General features: G+C 32.4%; 1 protein-coding gene across 1 annotated transcript; it reads right to left on the bottom strand.

Annotated features, from left to right (window-relative positions):
- Window positions 1-1373: 1373 nt before the first annotated feature.
- On the bottom strand, window positions 1374-11808 carry LOC115980159 (disease resistance protein RPP5-like). Its single transcript, XM_031102440.1, has 6 exons — window positions 11315-11808; window positions 5114-6218; window positions 4222-4620; window positions 3059-3669; window positions 1558-1627; window positions 1374-1502 (listed from the first exon to the last, which is right to left on the bottom strand). Exons 1-6 carry the CDS (start codon window positions 11806-11808, stop codon window positions 1374-1376), a joined length of 2808 nt encoding a protein of 935 aa, XP_030958300.1.
- Window positions 11809-16325: the final 4517 nt, after the last annotated feature.

Below are 16325 nucleotides of genomic sequence, written 5' to 3'. Positions count from 1 at the left end.
TGGGCCATAACCTTCCTCGGCTCGGGCCTTGGGCCCCAATGAATAAAAGGGCCAGGGCCACAAATTATTAGGCCCCACAATTAATATATATAATTTTTTGATAAATATAATTAATTAACTTGTCTTCAAATGAGTAAGTAATAATTAAACTAATTAGTATTTGCTGCCAAAATGGGGTGACGAATATTTAGATGTTGACTAGGTCATTTTTAAAAAAAAAGATTTGTGCCCTTTGAATGAAATTTCCAAGTTAAGAGATTAATGACACATTGTCCTCTAAAATAAATTATGTAACTCATATTCTTAGAAAGTAGAAAATAAGGTACATTTTATTTTTAATCATTTATATATGAAAGAGATTATAGGCATAAGGGTGGATGGGTAAGATTGGACGTGGGTTTCTAAAAAAGAAACATGAAAAAAAATTGGACCTAAAGTAAAAAATAAGGTATATTTTATTTTTAATCATTTATATATGAAAGAGATTATAGGCATAAGGGTGGATGGGTAAGATTGGACGTGGGTTTCTAAAAAAGAAAAGAAAAAAATTGGACCTGGGTTATTGAAGAAAATGTAGCTTGGTTCTCTGTGATGTTGAAATAAATTGCAAGTAGGGCATTCTTAGGCTTAAATATAAAGTGGGAGATGCGTATTAGTATTTTCAATTTTGATTTAAAGAATCATGAGTTGTGTTATCCGCTGTGGTTGTTTGTAGACTTTTTAACACAACTCATCCTTCATTAACTCAAAATTGAAAATATTAATACGCATCTCCCACTTTATATCCCGCGTATTGAAATCCAAATTCATACTCATTTTCCTTACATGTTTGGGTGTCAATTTGTGGTTAGATTACAACTCTTACACATGGGAACGACATTGATACGTGGTGAAAAAATTCATTTGGGTGCAGCAATCACAAGTTGACCCACTTGAGCATGTTGTGGATTTGGAGGTGAAATAGGCGTGTCCCTAGAAATTTTTCTCTGATAGCACAAAGGAAATCTGGACCATACTAAGGCTCCAAATACAAATGGTCTACAAAATACAGAGGCCCGAACAGCCCAGCTTTAGCTGTTGCTAGGATCAATTCATTAACCAAAAAACTTACTATGTATAAGCCTACAGTGTTCCATTGTTTCATGTCTTCCGATGGTATTGAATCTTTCCAGTTCACCAGTTGGTTTTCCTGCTGTTATTTCACTTACCTGCTTGTCCTTGGTCTGTAGTTGGTCAGGATTATCATACTAGTGAAACCTTGCTTTTGCTCGGTGAATAGCTTCCCTGGCTGCCAGCATTGTTGAGTGCTTTGGATTTGGGTCTCCCTGTATTTTGCTAAGTACGCTATTCCTCCTCGTTCCAGCTTTTTTCTGCTATGCCCTTCTATCAGTAGAAGAATCTGCTAGTCTTGTTGGATCTTCTTGGTCAATGGTCATTTTAGATTGGTATTGAGTCACTGAGTGATTCCTGTCTTCCCTGTTGATGTAGGCTCTCTGTTGTACCTGTCAATCAAAATGTTACAAGCCATTAGTATTTCGTGAGGGTTTGGTACCTTACCTTCAAATAGGGTTTGGTTTCTGCATTTCCATATTGTCCAGAGTCAGCAATGGTGCTACTGCTGTCAAAGCTGGGGTTGAGGTTTTTATACAGCCTTTATGTTCTGCAGCCAATGCTCAAGCCAATGATGGATAGAACTAGGCTGCAAAATATTTGATCTGAGATTGATACTTGAACCTAGCCACATTGCTTTTGTAGATAGACGTGAGGAATAAATGATCCAGGTTCCTCTTGAGACTGGCACAAGACACTTTTTCTGTTACTATGTTCCTTTTTTGTTAGAAAGATTTCACAGGCAAGGCATATTGCAACAAATCAAATGATGACTTTCTTTTATTCTGCTTTTCCTTTGCGTTAATGCCTTTCCATATTTGATTATGTGCCTGTTTTAGTTTAGATTAGGATCAATTAGATTAGTTTGGATTAGGATTAGTTTCATTAACAGATTGTTAGATTAGATTTCTTTTTGAATTTAAATGTAATCTTTATCTTATATAGCCACCATTTATATGGCTTGATGTTGAATAATAACAGGTTCGGAGTTTGGACTCCCTTGAAGTAGTCCATATATCAATTACAAGGTTTTGGTTCCAACCAATAAAAAATTGGGTACACATCATATTTAGAGATGGACAAAATTTAGTTACAAAATTAGTTGTACTTTAAGGTTACAACTTTACTCAATATTTTTTTCTTGGAGGTGAATTTTTTACAAATCTACCATTGAATTACATTTTCTTCTTATATCCTTCATGCTTGCAAAATTTCTAGAAAATTAAAAATCAAAAGTTATATAATCAATAACTTGTTAAAATTGAAAGTTTTTGTAGTTTAATATTATACATATAATATAATTTTATAGATTATATAGAAATAATATCTGATTGACACAAAATTTGATACATGTATTAAGAGCGTAAAGAGCATGCAATCCAGCTATTAGATTTTTGAAATATGTAGCAATATTAATGATATTTGAGTAAGGTTGTAGCTTTAGGCTACAACTAATATTTTAGCTAAACTTTGTCCTTTCGAGATCAGGGGAGAAATAGAGAAGTGACAAAGACATCCGTATATGCAAATGAAATAACACAACTATAGGAGACATACCTTTACATTAAACACCAAAAAAGAAATTGAACAAAAACGATGCTAAAAAGAATATTTAAAAAAATATCATAAAAGTACCTTGACATATTTCCCAATTCAAATTTTTGATCAAGATGTTCTGATATCCCTGGTCGGACTGTCCAAATCCATTGAACACACTGAGCCCAATCTTGCTGAGTATGTGGAGAACACCCCCTTTGGACATTGGCAACTGGCTTGAGCTCTACACAAACATATGCAACTCCTTGCTACTAAAGCCCTCTTTCTCTTGCGAATATTGTTGCTGAGTTTTCGTGCTTTTAGTAATAGTGGACGAGAAGTACTCCGAGTTGGGCACAGAGTATGGCACAATAGTCTACGTAGGATGAAACCTGGACCTCGGAGATGAGACAGTCTGAGCCGTTGGTGCACAATTCTCTTTGAAATTCGGTAGCCTCTAGGTTGGACCTCTTCAATGTTGTCATGGAAGATATTAGAATTTTGAGGAGGAGGAGAACACTTGCATTCTACATGGACTCCCATCCTTTTAACAAAAGGAGTAGATTTTCTAGGTGCAAAAGGTGGGAAAAATATTTCACAAGACAACTCAACTTGGTTTCGATAGCCTAGCTTAATGTCTTGAAATTGCTTCTGCAATGAGCTTTGAGGTCTACAGAAAAACCAAAGATGGTCAAAGCTATTCTTGAATAAGATTCCTCTTTTGAAAGTTCGTCTACTACCATTGATGGAAATGTCGACACGATAACAATAATCACTATAATCATCCTCCATTCCAAAAGCAAGACATAGACCAAATGTGGGAAATTCTGGACCAATCCAGAATGATATGGACTTTCCGACACTTTGATGGTTGAACCAATTTGGAATGTCATGTCCTGGCAGTATAATTTCATATTCATCATCTCTCTGGGATATTCTTCTAGATAACTGTGGATCCATTGATATGTCGCTTCTGACACCTAAACATGATATATTTGGTGGAAGTCCTAAAATTTCTCCAAACTGTATTGAATTAGCAAATTCAAGAAATTACAACTTAGCAAATCTAGTCATGTATTTGTGAAGGTAACAAAATTGGTTTCTTGATAACTTTAAGAGAGAGAGAGAGAGAGAGAGAGAGAGAGAAACCTGAAGGAATAATTTGCTTGATGATTGTGAATTCAATGAGTGGCAATTTGATGTAAATACTTTTATTATACTTTGTGGAAGCCTTGGAATTTCCCGAAGCTCATTGCACCTTTCAATGAAAAGCATCTGCAATCTCTCAAATTTGCCAAAGAATTTTGGAAGGGTAACAACATTGCTATCGGTAATGTATAAACTTTCCAATGAGGAGGGGCAAAAAGAAGTCAATATAAAATCTATTTCTGAGCGAATTTTAAAGAAATTAAGAGATAGATAATTCAAGCTCGGAAAAACATATTTGGGAAAGTCTTCATAAGAATTGCATGGTGGTTGTATATCATTCTCGACGTCCTTTGGAAATATGACATCTCCATAAAGAGAGAGCCTCTCAATATGTTGTAATTTATAAATGCTACTTGGAAGATGTACCAAATGGTTTCCGAGGAGTAAGCTCTTAAGTCCAATGAGATTCCCAAATGATGAAGGAAATTCACAAATACCAGTTGAGTGCAGTGCTAACATGCCTAAACATTTCATTTCTTGAGAAATATCTGGGAACTTCTTAAGGCTTGAGCAACCAGTAAGAGTCAAAGATGCAAGAGATTTCATCATGAGACAACTTGGAAGAATTCGAAGTTTAGTGCAATTACTGAGTTCCCATACTTCAAGCTTTTGAAGATACCCGACAGAGTCATGAACCTCAACTAAATTCGTACAATACCTAAGATCCAATTCTTTTATGTTTGGGGCCTTTGATAAGTCAGGTAATTTCCTAATGTATTTACACCAACTGAAATTCACATATTTCAAGGTTTCGGACGAAAATATCTGTAGAAGGAAAAAAAAATTAGAATATAGTTTTAAAAAGTAATAATTTATAAATATTATTAATGACCATACCTGTTTGAATTTTTTTCTCTAATCGACTACCAGACATGTTGAGTGCAACCAATTTCTTAGGAAAAAAATTGGTTGGCAATGAAGAAAATGGATATCCAGGCCAATCAAGAAACCTTAATTCATTGGGAAGATATTCAAGGTGTCCAGAACTATGTAGATTACGAATTATAAGTAATCTGAGATTTTTCATCTTAAGAAATTGCTCCTTTAACTGCACCTTTATTGGTTTAGGTGAGCACAACATTATGCCTTGAATTTTATTTGACCCCTAGTTGGACAAAGCAACAAGTGAATCACATTACACAATAGAATTTTATAAATAAAAAAAAATAGAAATTATTAAAAGGAAAAATATGGAGCAGAAATTGACTACATCTACCATGTGAAGAAAATGGAGAAAGTGAATCAGAACAGATAATACCTTATTTTCAATTAGTAGATCAAGACCATCCTTATAAAACCATAGCCTGCTACGTTCTTTGGGCATCCGTGGTGATTCTTGTCGAACAACTTCCCTACCCATTTGTTGTAGCAAGTCGTGCATCGACAATTTATTGTATTGATCAATAGTCACAAGACACTTATCAATAAGTTTTGGAATACCACATACTGGGTATAAATCACAAGTTTCCAGTATATCCACAACATAATCCATGTAATGTCCATTGAAGAAACATGCAATATCGAGGAAAATATCCTTTTCTGTTTCATCTAATCCTTCATAACTTATTTTCAATATTTTTTGAATATCTTTATTAGGAAAATTTTCATACTTAATTAATGTATTTTTCCATTCAGGTTTTTTTCTTCCATACAAATCAGCACCCATTATTGTTAAAGCTAATGGAAGGCCTTTGGCATTACGTATTACTTGGTTTGCAAGTTCCAAATAATCTTCCTTGGGTTCGTTTCTCTTGAAAGCATATTGATTAAAGAGTTCAAAAGCTTCATGTTCATTTAATCCCTTTACCTCATAGGTTGAAAGACCATTTAAAGTAGCTAGCAAGTGCTTATCTCTTGTTGTTATAATAATTCTACTTCCAGAAGCAAACCAATCACATCTTCCAAGCAATTTTTCTATCTGGTCTAATTCATCCACACCATCAAGAACTATAAGAACCCTCTTGCCACAAAGACTTTCATTTATCATGTTGATTCCTCTAGATATGTTGCCCACCTTCAAATTCTTATTCCCTAAGATATCAAAAAGAAGTGTCTCTTGCAGTTGGATTATGCCTTCATTTGTCACTGACTTCTCTCTAATGTTCTCTAGAAAGCTTCTTCCATCAAAGAGACAAAAAATCCTATTAAAAATAGCTTTTGCGATTGTGGTTTTACCGACTCCACCAAGGCCATAGATCCCTACCATGCGAACATCATTTGATTCTATATCTAAAAGTAATTCTATGGCATCTGCTCGAGAATTTATTCCCACTGGATATTTAGCAACAAATAATGGCATACGATTTAATTTTGAATTTGATACCTCTTCAACAATTCCTTGGATAAATTCGAATTCAGTACAACTGCCATTCATTGAAAATTAACAACACATAATGAGTTAGATTATAAAAAGGAAATAAGAGTGTAATCTAAATTCAAGATGTTTAGTTTATACATTACAACTAAAGTATCACTAATTAAAGTAAGGGCCACGTAACTCATAAATTGAATAACTATAATTTTATTAGGATGTTTTTTGGGCACTTAGCAATTTAGTTGTCACACTCCAACCTAACGAGTGGACTGGGCACGTGAAAGCAACTACACTTGCAAAGTTGTCATTAAACAGGCATTCAATGCCTTTTTATAGAGTAGTAACTATCCTTAAAGAACTATCACATCAAACTAGATTCAATTGCTCAAACAATCTCCAAAGTAAAAACGAAAACAAAAGTCCAAAATCCTCAAATGCATAATATATTTAAATTTTACTAGAAATATAATAATTCTTCATAAATAAGACATTTATTTCTAATAATTTCATACTAGTAAGGGAAAATGTCATAAATCTCAAATAGTACCTACTCAAAAACTCCTTTCAAACTTCTAGCATTCTCCAAACTTAACCAAAAACTCAATCATACATCGATGCATGAAATTGCGAGTATCCAAAATACTGTATTTGATTACACTAAGGTCTCCTTAGTGATATAAAACCATTCTTGAATTCCCTTTGTTAGGTTTTGTGGAGCTTAGTTGTGTTTGATCCAGATAACAGCCCGACTTGAAATGTTGTGCGTGGTTTTTTAATGAGAGATTTTTTGAGGCTTAATCCATGGAGAGGAGGCTTGGGCCGATAGGCCAAAACCGTAGAAAATTTTTTTACCCCATTGTGAATCCTATGCACAGGATATAGAAACCGTTGTTTTGGCGATTAGGGTTTTTTGATGTAGTTTTTGAGAGAGAAAAAAAACTGTACTACCGCACTTTGTATTTTTTCCCTGATAATAGTAAAATTCCTGCAATTTTGTGTACGTAGGCAAATAAATACTATCTTGTACATGTGATTATTTCTTTTCTTTGGCATGTGTTTTCTCTATTTTGTTTCTCACATGTTTGAGAATTTTGTGTTAATTCCCTACCCCCTTAGCTAATAATATTGATTCCTAATGGTGAACTATCAAAATTCTATTACTCAGGCACAATTCACAAGGAAACATTCATAAATCATGACCTATGTCTAGATCTACTAACCGTATTTCACATGAAAACATGCCAAAGATACATATAAAAAAAACTGACCTCCTAGGCAACCACTATTCCAAAACAATAAATCAATAGCAAAAAGAAAATTTTTGTAAACTTAGCTTGAGAATCGATAGCCTCTTCTCTCAAAGTCTTTGGGGACTCTCCTCTTTGGGAAGTCTAAGAAGTGGAAACAACTTATGACTCTAAGGGGGGATAGCTTCCCTAACCTAGGGTTTAAATATTATAATATAGGAGTGGCAATTTGTGTTGGTGTATCGTGTCAAAGTGGAGGTATTATATTACAATATGAGTTAACCCTAACACGACACATTTAATAATCTTGTCAAAGTTGCTAAATCATAACATGACTTGTTTATTAAATGAGTTGAGACCACACAATTTACCTGGTATGCTTAATAAATAATTCGTGTTGAGTTGACATAGACAACCCATTTCAACCCACTTAAAGAATATGACTCAAACTAGGAGTGGCAATTCGTGTTCATGTATTGGGTTCGTGTTATGTTAACTCATGAGTATCCAACTATATGAGTCAACACTAACCTGATATGTTTATTAAATGGGTCAAGATTTTTCAACCCTAACATGACTCATTTATTAAACAGGTTAGTAATGTTGACTTGTTTATCTGATTTTATCAAAATGAAGAAAAAAACTTATGAAAAAACAAACAAATAAATATTTTAAATATAAAATTCAGAACTAATGAGTAACTGCATCACAAATAATCATTCAAAACTAAAACATATCTCAATATCACAAATAATCAATCACAATATGTCAAAAAAACAATAAACCACGACAACTAATAAGTTTATATACCTAGAGTTTGAAGGATATATTGGTAAAATTTCATTTAATTAAACGGGTCAGATGAGTTAAACTGGTTTCATAGATTGAACACTAACCCAACCCGTTTATCAAACGAGTCCGTCGTGTCAACTCGAATATGACACGAACCTATTAATTCTCAACTCATAACCTGCTAATTTCGTGTCGGGTTCACAGGCCGTGTCCAATTTTGCCAACCCTAACTTAAACTGACTAACATATTTTGATATTTGTAAGCATATAAACTATATTTTAGGCAAAAAGGTTAAGGTTTTTTTTTTTTTTTTTTTAATTTCAATGAAGAATTTATCAATATAAAAATTAAAATTATTTTAATTACTCAATTGTATATTTAAAATTTGAACTTATACTAGATAAAAATGACATTTACTTTTATATGGGTTTGTGTCAAAATGGAACTCATCTTGACACGAATAATGAATCTGGTCATTTGGAGTTGACTGCGTGATGCAAGAGTATAGGGATAGGTAATAGGTTGTGTGGCAACCATGTGTGCAACATGTGTCATTTTGTGTATTTGTCTAATCGTCATTTTTAAAAAATTATTTAGTCAAAATTATTTATGGAGTCTTGTCATTTTGTGTCTGCAACAAGTGTCGTTTGCTTAAGAAAATTATTTGCAAGTTTGTGTTGCTTTGGAATTGAGTAATTCCCCCTCACAATCAAGAGTGGCTTGTTCGCATTGAGTGGCATATGTAAGTTACTTTTGCTCCCCCTATTGAGTAGCATCCTGAGACCATCATTTTTTTCTTTGGTTGAATCTTTGGTTTAACCAACACAAGAAGTTATAGCCTACATCATCATTGTAGGTAAAACAGGTCAACACAGAATTGATTCATTTATTAATTATGTAAAAAATGGATGATCTATTTTGATACGAACCTATTTACACTAAACACTAACCCATAAAAAAACTTGTTGGATTAGTGAGTTATGTCAAATATTCCCACGTCAATTACAAGACCAGTGTCAAAATTACTAAGTCTTCTCCTACCAAAAAAATAAAAAGTCCTATTGTCCTTTTCCTTTGGAACTGGGTATCATAATCTCCCCCAGTTATAAGATTTAGTCCTCTAAATTCATCTCAAAGTGAACCAAGCCACTAGGCTTCTGTTAAGCATGAACACTAATGCCACCATTTGTGATTGTCTATAAGATTTTCCTAGTATCGTAAAAGAACTACTAAATTACGAAAACTTCTTTGGATACATATAATTCCGGCCTAAGTAGTTCTTTGGCCAACATGGACATTTGCCCCTTTTGCCCAAAATAAGTAGCAAAATGTCCATATTATGAAATTATCTAACAAAATGCCAATATTTTGAAACTCGAATTTTAAAAAATTGAGTTTCAATAAAAAAACATGATTTAATGAAAATCGAGAAACTCGAGTTCCATGTAATTTTTTTTTTTTTTTTAAGTTTTTTGCCTATAATTCGATTTCTTAAAAATCGAGTCTTTCATTGAAACTCAATTTTTAGGAAATCGAGTTTAAAACAAGGCATATGGTTAAATAGTTTTAGAACATGGCATTTTGCTACTTGTTTTGGGCTAAAGGGCCAAATGCCCATCTTGGCCGTAGTTCTTTAGGGCCTGTTTGGGTAAAGAATTTTCGTCACTCAATTTCCATCACTCAATTTCCATCACTCATCACTCATCACTCATAACTCATCACTCATCACTCATCACTCATCACTCATCACTCAATTTTTCACATCCGTTTGCCTTCATCACTCAGTTTTCATCACTCACTATTTTTCACACTATTTGGAGGGCCCACACCTGTCACGGTACAGTGTTTTTTTTTTTTTTTTCACTAGCAGCTTCTTCTTTTTTTTTTTTTTTTCCCTCCTGGGTTGGCTGTTCGGTCTGGGGTTTTTTTTTTTTTTTTTTTTTTTTTCACTAAGTTTGGTGAGTCTAGGTACTTAAAAAAAAAAAAAAAAAAAAAAGCCAACGCCAACCCAGAAAGAAAAAGAAAAAAAAGAGACAGCCAACGCCAACCAAAAAAAAAAAAAAGCCAACGCCAACCCAGAAAAAGAAAAGAAAAAGGAAAAAAAAAAAAAAAAACAGCCAATGCCAACCCAGAAAAGAAAAAGAAAAGGAAAAAAAAAAAAAAAAAACAGCCAACGCCAACCCAAAAAAAAAAAAAAAAAAGTCAAAAGGTGGTCAAAAGTTGCGGCTGTGGGTCCCTCATGTGTGTTTATTTACGGAAATGCCATTGAGTTATGAGTTATGGAAACTGAAAACAGCCTTTTGTTGTTTTCAGTTTCCATAACTCATAACTCAAAAATCAGAGAATTGAGTGATGGAAACAGAGTTATCGTTTGGCCAAACAACCTTTTTGCTATGGACCCCACCATTTTTGAGTTATGAGTTATGGAAACTGAGAATTGAGTTATCAAAAAACTCAATCCAAACGGCCCCTTATATTCCTTCCATAATGAATGAAAATATCAGTGCCTCTTCTGTCAAAAAATCTCAAATAATGTGATAATTATCAATCGTTATTCTCTAATTTCTCAAAAGTTAAAAGTGATCTCCAAAAATTATAATGAAAAAAAAAAATGATTTCAACGTTCATCATATAAATCACTAAACTCTGATAGCCATTTAACTCTATACCTCAATATTAGGTAATGCTTTCATTCTTTCACGAGTTCAAACTAGTTCACAATGCATGTGCATGTTTTTCCTTCCTCAAAGTGCGTGAAAGGAAATTTTCAAGACGACCTTAGAGAATCAACTAAGCACTAACATTGTGTCCATAGAATACCTTGGTAAAACCTCAATCATGTAAACTATCATTTGCGATTAGAATAAATAAGATAACCTAATAATAAGTTCTTTTATTTCTATCTTTAACCTATAACTAATTACCTTCTTAGAATAATATGATGACAAAAACAAAAATTACTTTCATAATTTGTCAAAACTTAGGAGAAACAAAGAAGAAGAAGCAAATTAATAATTAGGGCCGGGTAGTTGTTTAACAATAATCTAGTGGTCATTCCAAAACTATTAAAACTCTTAAAGCAAATAGTAATCAGTAGATACATACTTGTGCTTGTAATGCCAACCAGAAATATTGGCCACTTCATATAAAGCATTCCTCCACCTTTGTACCTTCTCAGCATCCTTAAATTTTTCTTCATGTTTAGCAAGTGCTTCCCCAAACTTTCCTTTTTGATTACGAATTTCTGATGGATCAACGTTGTAAAAAACTGGTCGCAACAACTGATCATTCTTTTTACACTCAAGAATCTTGACAAGTTCATCCAAGCACCGAGTAGAGAATGCATAATTTTCAGAAAATACAATTATTGAAATCATTGAACTCTCAATAGTTTTGAAAAGTTCAGTAGAAATTTGTTCTCCCATTAGGACATTATTATTGATGAAGGTGTGAATGCCCTGCTGACACAAAGCGTTATACAAGTGACTCGTGAAACCAAGACGGGTATCTTCACTTTTGAAACTTAAGAAGACATCAAAGTTCTTAGATCGGTGACTGAAACCGGAAGATGAGGCTCCTCTGCTGGTTACAAGCGCCATTGGGATCTCTATGAGTAGATGGATGAGAAAAAAAATCTGAAAGGAGAAGGAAAATGTGAAAGGGGTTGCTAATATATGACTGAGAAAAGTTACCGACAAATTAGGAAGGTGAATTCAAGCAAGTGGAGATTTTGAAGAAGGGCTTGCTTTTGGTGTAACACTGACATACAACTCTTCGAAATTTCAAGTGCCACATATTGATGCTTTATAGTTTTTAAGACCCTTTATTATAAACAATTCAACTTAAAGTGTACCTTTATGGTTGAAAGATATAAGCGTACAAGGCGTGGTATCAGAGGAGACTTTGACTTGATGCAGTCTTGATTTTGCATTGCTGTATCATTGAATTTTTTTGTGTGAAACCGAGAATAACTCTTTGAACTTTCTTATTTTTATTTTTTTGATGTAAAATATTCTTTGAACTTTATTACAAGTTACAACCATACCGGTCATTGCGATCTAACATTTCAAATTACAAAATCTACTCCTCAGTCCTCACGCGTAAACTGGCCCTTATTAGGACCGGCTGAACATTAAATTCAATTGATACAATTGTTTAAGACTCCATATAAAAGAAGGTCCAGTTAAAAAATATAAATACATATATGTGTAATATTTATCTATATATTTTAATTACAAAAAAAAAATATTTTAGTCCTTTAATTGGTCAATAAAATACATTAAAAAAGCCACTTAAAAAATATAAATATATATGTGTAATATTTATCTATATATTTTAATTACAAAAAAAATATTTTAGTCCTTTAATTGGTCAATAAAATACATTAAAAAAGTCCTATTGTATCTTAAAATGCAAAAAATTAAATAAGTGAAAAAAAAAAAAAACAAATTTCAGCTAACAAAATTAAATTTTAAAAGATAAATTCATTAACCCATTCTTAAAATATGCTAAAATCAAAATTAATACTAAATAAATTTATTAATAATACAACATAATTATCTTAAAATATACTAAAAGAGAGATTATAAATTTCTAAATCAAAAAAAAAAAATCCCTCATCTTTCTATCTCTCTTCTCTCGATATTCTTTCCTTTCTTACCTTCATCTTGATTTTTGATCTTTTTCTATCAACTCAGTCATTCCCCTCTCTATCGATATTCTTTCCTTTCTTATCTTCGTCTTGATTTTTGATCTTTTTCTATAAGTTTAGTTATTCATTTCGAGTTATATTTTTTAACCTACTTGATTGACGGGACAAGGACAACACGTTAAGTTTGCTTTACACCTGCACAATCTGCTCACACTCCACAGCACTAATCCACTGTACAGTAACAATGTACACTGCACAAAGCTTGATACTTGATAAAATGACCGCACCTAGCACTGCACAGGCACAGTGCAGTTGTTGAGTATATGATTTTTTATAATCTATAAAAGTGGAAAACAATTTTAAGCCCCCACCAACACAGCTGCAAACTCCCTAACGGGCCATACACAATGTATACCCAATTTTTTTTATACAAATTTTTACTTTATTAATTATTATTAGTTATTATATCAATTAATAATTTAATATATATTATATCAACTTATTTATATTTTAGTAATATTAATTTATTAAATTACGCAATAAATAAAAATAAATTTTAAATAAAAATAAAAATATATTTAATTAATATTATTTAAATATAAAAAAAATTTCACTTAAAATTTTCACAAGTATCCAAAGTTGTTAAGCCGACTCTAATTTTGACTCATGAAAGCTATCGACCATTAAAGAATGACAGAGTCCTAGCTCAAGACTTTTTTTTTTCCACACAATGTGAACATCTGAACCCGAGCCAGCATAGCATAGCAATAATACTGTGGGCCCATTCATGCTCAGTCCTCTCAGTACTCAAACTTCAAAGCAAACCCAAAACCCATACCCAATCCTTTATTACTCCACCAGTATCTAACATGTGAAAGCCAGACCAAATTCAATTTGGAACCCAAAAAAAACATACAGTCGGAGAGAGAGACGAAAAAAGCTTGATTTTGACCCATGAAAACTATTCACCATTAAAGAATGACAGAGTACTAGCTCATGACTTTTTTTTTTCCACATAATGTGAATATTTGAACCCGAGCCAGCATAGCATAGCAGCAGCAAAGTAATGGTAGTAGCAGAGAGAGAGAGAAACGAAAAAAGCTTGATTTTGACTCGTGAATGCCATTCACCATTAAAGAAAGACAGAGTACTAGCTCATGACTTTTTTTTTTCCACACAATTTTAATATCTGAACCCAGTTTTTCTTCTTCTTCTTTTTTTTTTAAAAAAAAACCCCATTATTTAAATTTCCCCAAATAGAAATAAAATATTAATTTTTTATAAGAAAAAAAAAACCCTAAACAGCTAAACTTTAACATTAACATGAAATTTAAACAAAGAAATTAATGCAGTGGGTGAAGTGTAGAAAGAGGCTGCAGATTTTTAGATTTTGGGCTCAGTTCTGCACAAATTACCAAAGTGTGACTTTGGGTGAACAGGAAAGGTCAAATAGACTAGGCTTGAGGCCTGATAAGTTCTCAAATACCACATGTGGTGTTGTCCTCATCTCAAAAGAAAATTAATGATAGCAGTTGGCAGAAAAAAAAAAGGGAAAAAAGAAAAGAAAAGAAGACCGTATGCAAGAAGATGGGTCTAGGACGGATTTTTTGGAAATCAGCAGTGTCAGCCTTAAACGGTTAAACCTTGTTAGGAAGTGAGTAAGATAAATAAATTAAAAAAAAAAAAAAAAAAAAAGAGGCACTCGACTTTGTGAAGCCGAGCACTAACTAGGAACTCGAGTTTCATAAGTTTGAGTACTATTTAAAATTTAATTTTATGAAATTCAAGTACTAAAAAATGATACATTATTAAATATTTTTGAAACAGTGCGAATATGCCATAAATTTTGTCAAAATGTACATCGTACTCGAGTGTAATAAACTCGAGTAACACATTGTAACGAACTCCAGTTCTATATAATCAGGTTCTGTGTGGCATTTTTTATGGAACTCGATTTTCTTAAACTAGATTTTTTAAAACTCGAATTTTAAGAAAGTGACAAATTACTAAATATTTCTTAAACAATGATAAAACACTAATAATTTTAAAAAATAGTGATATTTGACTATTTTTGCCCGCCCTTTGAATTTATTCTTTGCAACTTGTGGTGAAAACCAAGCGAAGCTACGGCCGGTAGTGATGCTTTGTGTTGTTTAAGTTTTTTTTTTTTTTTTTTCAAATAAAAATACTTGCCAAATAAGCTCGGCTTTCACACGTTTGAATTTATTCGATGCTACGGCCGGTCTTAATGCTTTGTTTTGTAATTTTTTTTTTTCTAATGGAAAAATACCATGTCTCAGTCTTACTATGACTATGAGTGCTATACTTTGTACTACCAATCACAATTTACAATGGTTTCAAAAAAAAAAAAAAAAAAATTCACAATTTACAACATTTCCCCCCCCCCCCCCTAAAAAGTACTCAAAATTTTAAAATGAAATAAGTAAATAAAAATTAGATACATGGCAATGAATTCCATAGCAGATCCTATCCTTCACAAATACAAAACTGGCATATATTAGCACATGTGACATTTTGCTCCTGATCACAAGCTTTATTAAGGGATGGAAAGGGTCATTACTCATTACTAGTTTATGTCTAGAATAAGTAATTATTCAGTATTTGGGAATACAACAACAAATTATTCTATTCTTTCACATAATAAATGATTCACACTAATTGAATTCATGACTGTATTTATTATTTATGTAAAAGAATGGAATACCAAATAGCTGTATTTTTATAGTACCCAATAACTTTGTCAATTTAAGGATAATTTTACGAGTGTGAGGAGCGAGCGAAGAGCACAATGTGCAAACCTTCATAAATCAAAATCTAAAAAATAAAGTAAAATAAAAATAAAAATTAATTAATATATAAATATATATATATATATATATATATTAAAAGACCACAATAGGTTGAATGACTCAAAATAGCACATTGACTCAAAATAGTGCATACATAGGAAAACATAACACATGTATATTACTCGAATTAAAAACATGTAGCTCAAATAAATAATTTAAAGGGGTTAACAAGGTTAACCTGGACCAAAATTCCAATGTGGAATCATTAGTGATTAATATCCAAGCAGTTTATTTCTCAGCAAATTAATGTGCAAATTAAAAAGATACAAGAGTTGTGTTAAATCCAAGCATTTTTAACACATTATTGGCCCATTAGTCTAATAATATTGGTCATGGGCTAAGAAGATGAACTTAATGGATGAGGTACCCAAGGTGGGCCTTGGATCCACAAAATGGTTCGAAACTTCAAATTCTTCTTAGGTTTACACATGCAAAATATATAAATATACTAGTCGCTAACCCGTGCGATGCACGGAAAAGTTATTAAACATGACTTAGAAGATTATTCAATCACACACACAATCTTCTATTTTTTTCCTATTTGATTTGATTTATTCTTTCTATTTTTTCTCTCTCCTATCTTTATCTTTAATCT

Source organism: Quercus lobata, chromosome 3, assembly GCF_001633185.2.
Source record: "Quercus lobata isolate SW786 chromosome 3, ValleyOak3.0 Primary Assembly, whole genome shotgun sequence".
NCBI classification, from domain to species: domain Eukaryota; kingdom Viridiplantae; phylum Streptophyta; class Magnoliopsida; order Fagales; family Fagaceae; genus Quercus; species Quercus lobata.
Note: the sequence above shows the minus strand (reverse complement) of the source record. Positions and strands in the feature narration are given on the sequence as shown.

Coding starts and splice junctions, on each gene's coding strand:
- LOC115980159 (XM_031102440.1), bottom strand. CDS start 11,808: ATGGCGCTTGTAACCAGCAGAGGAGCCTCATCTTCCGGTTTCAGTCAC. Junction 3,670..4,221: donor TACTCCTCGGAAACCATTTG/GTACATCTTCCA, acceptor AATTCAATACAG/TTTGGAGAAATTTTAGGACT. Junction 1,628..3,058: donor GTGCACCAACGGCTCAGACT/GTCTCATCTCCG, acceptor CCTCAACCCCAG/CTTTGACAGCAGTAGCACCA.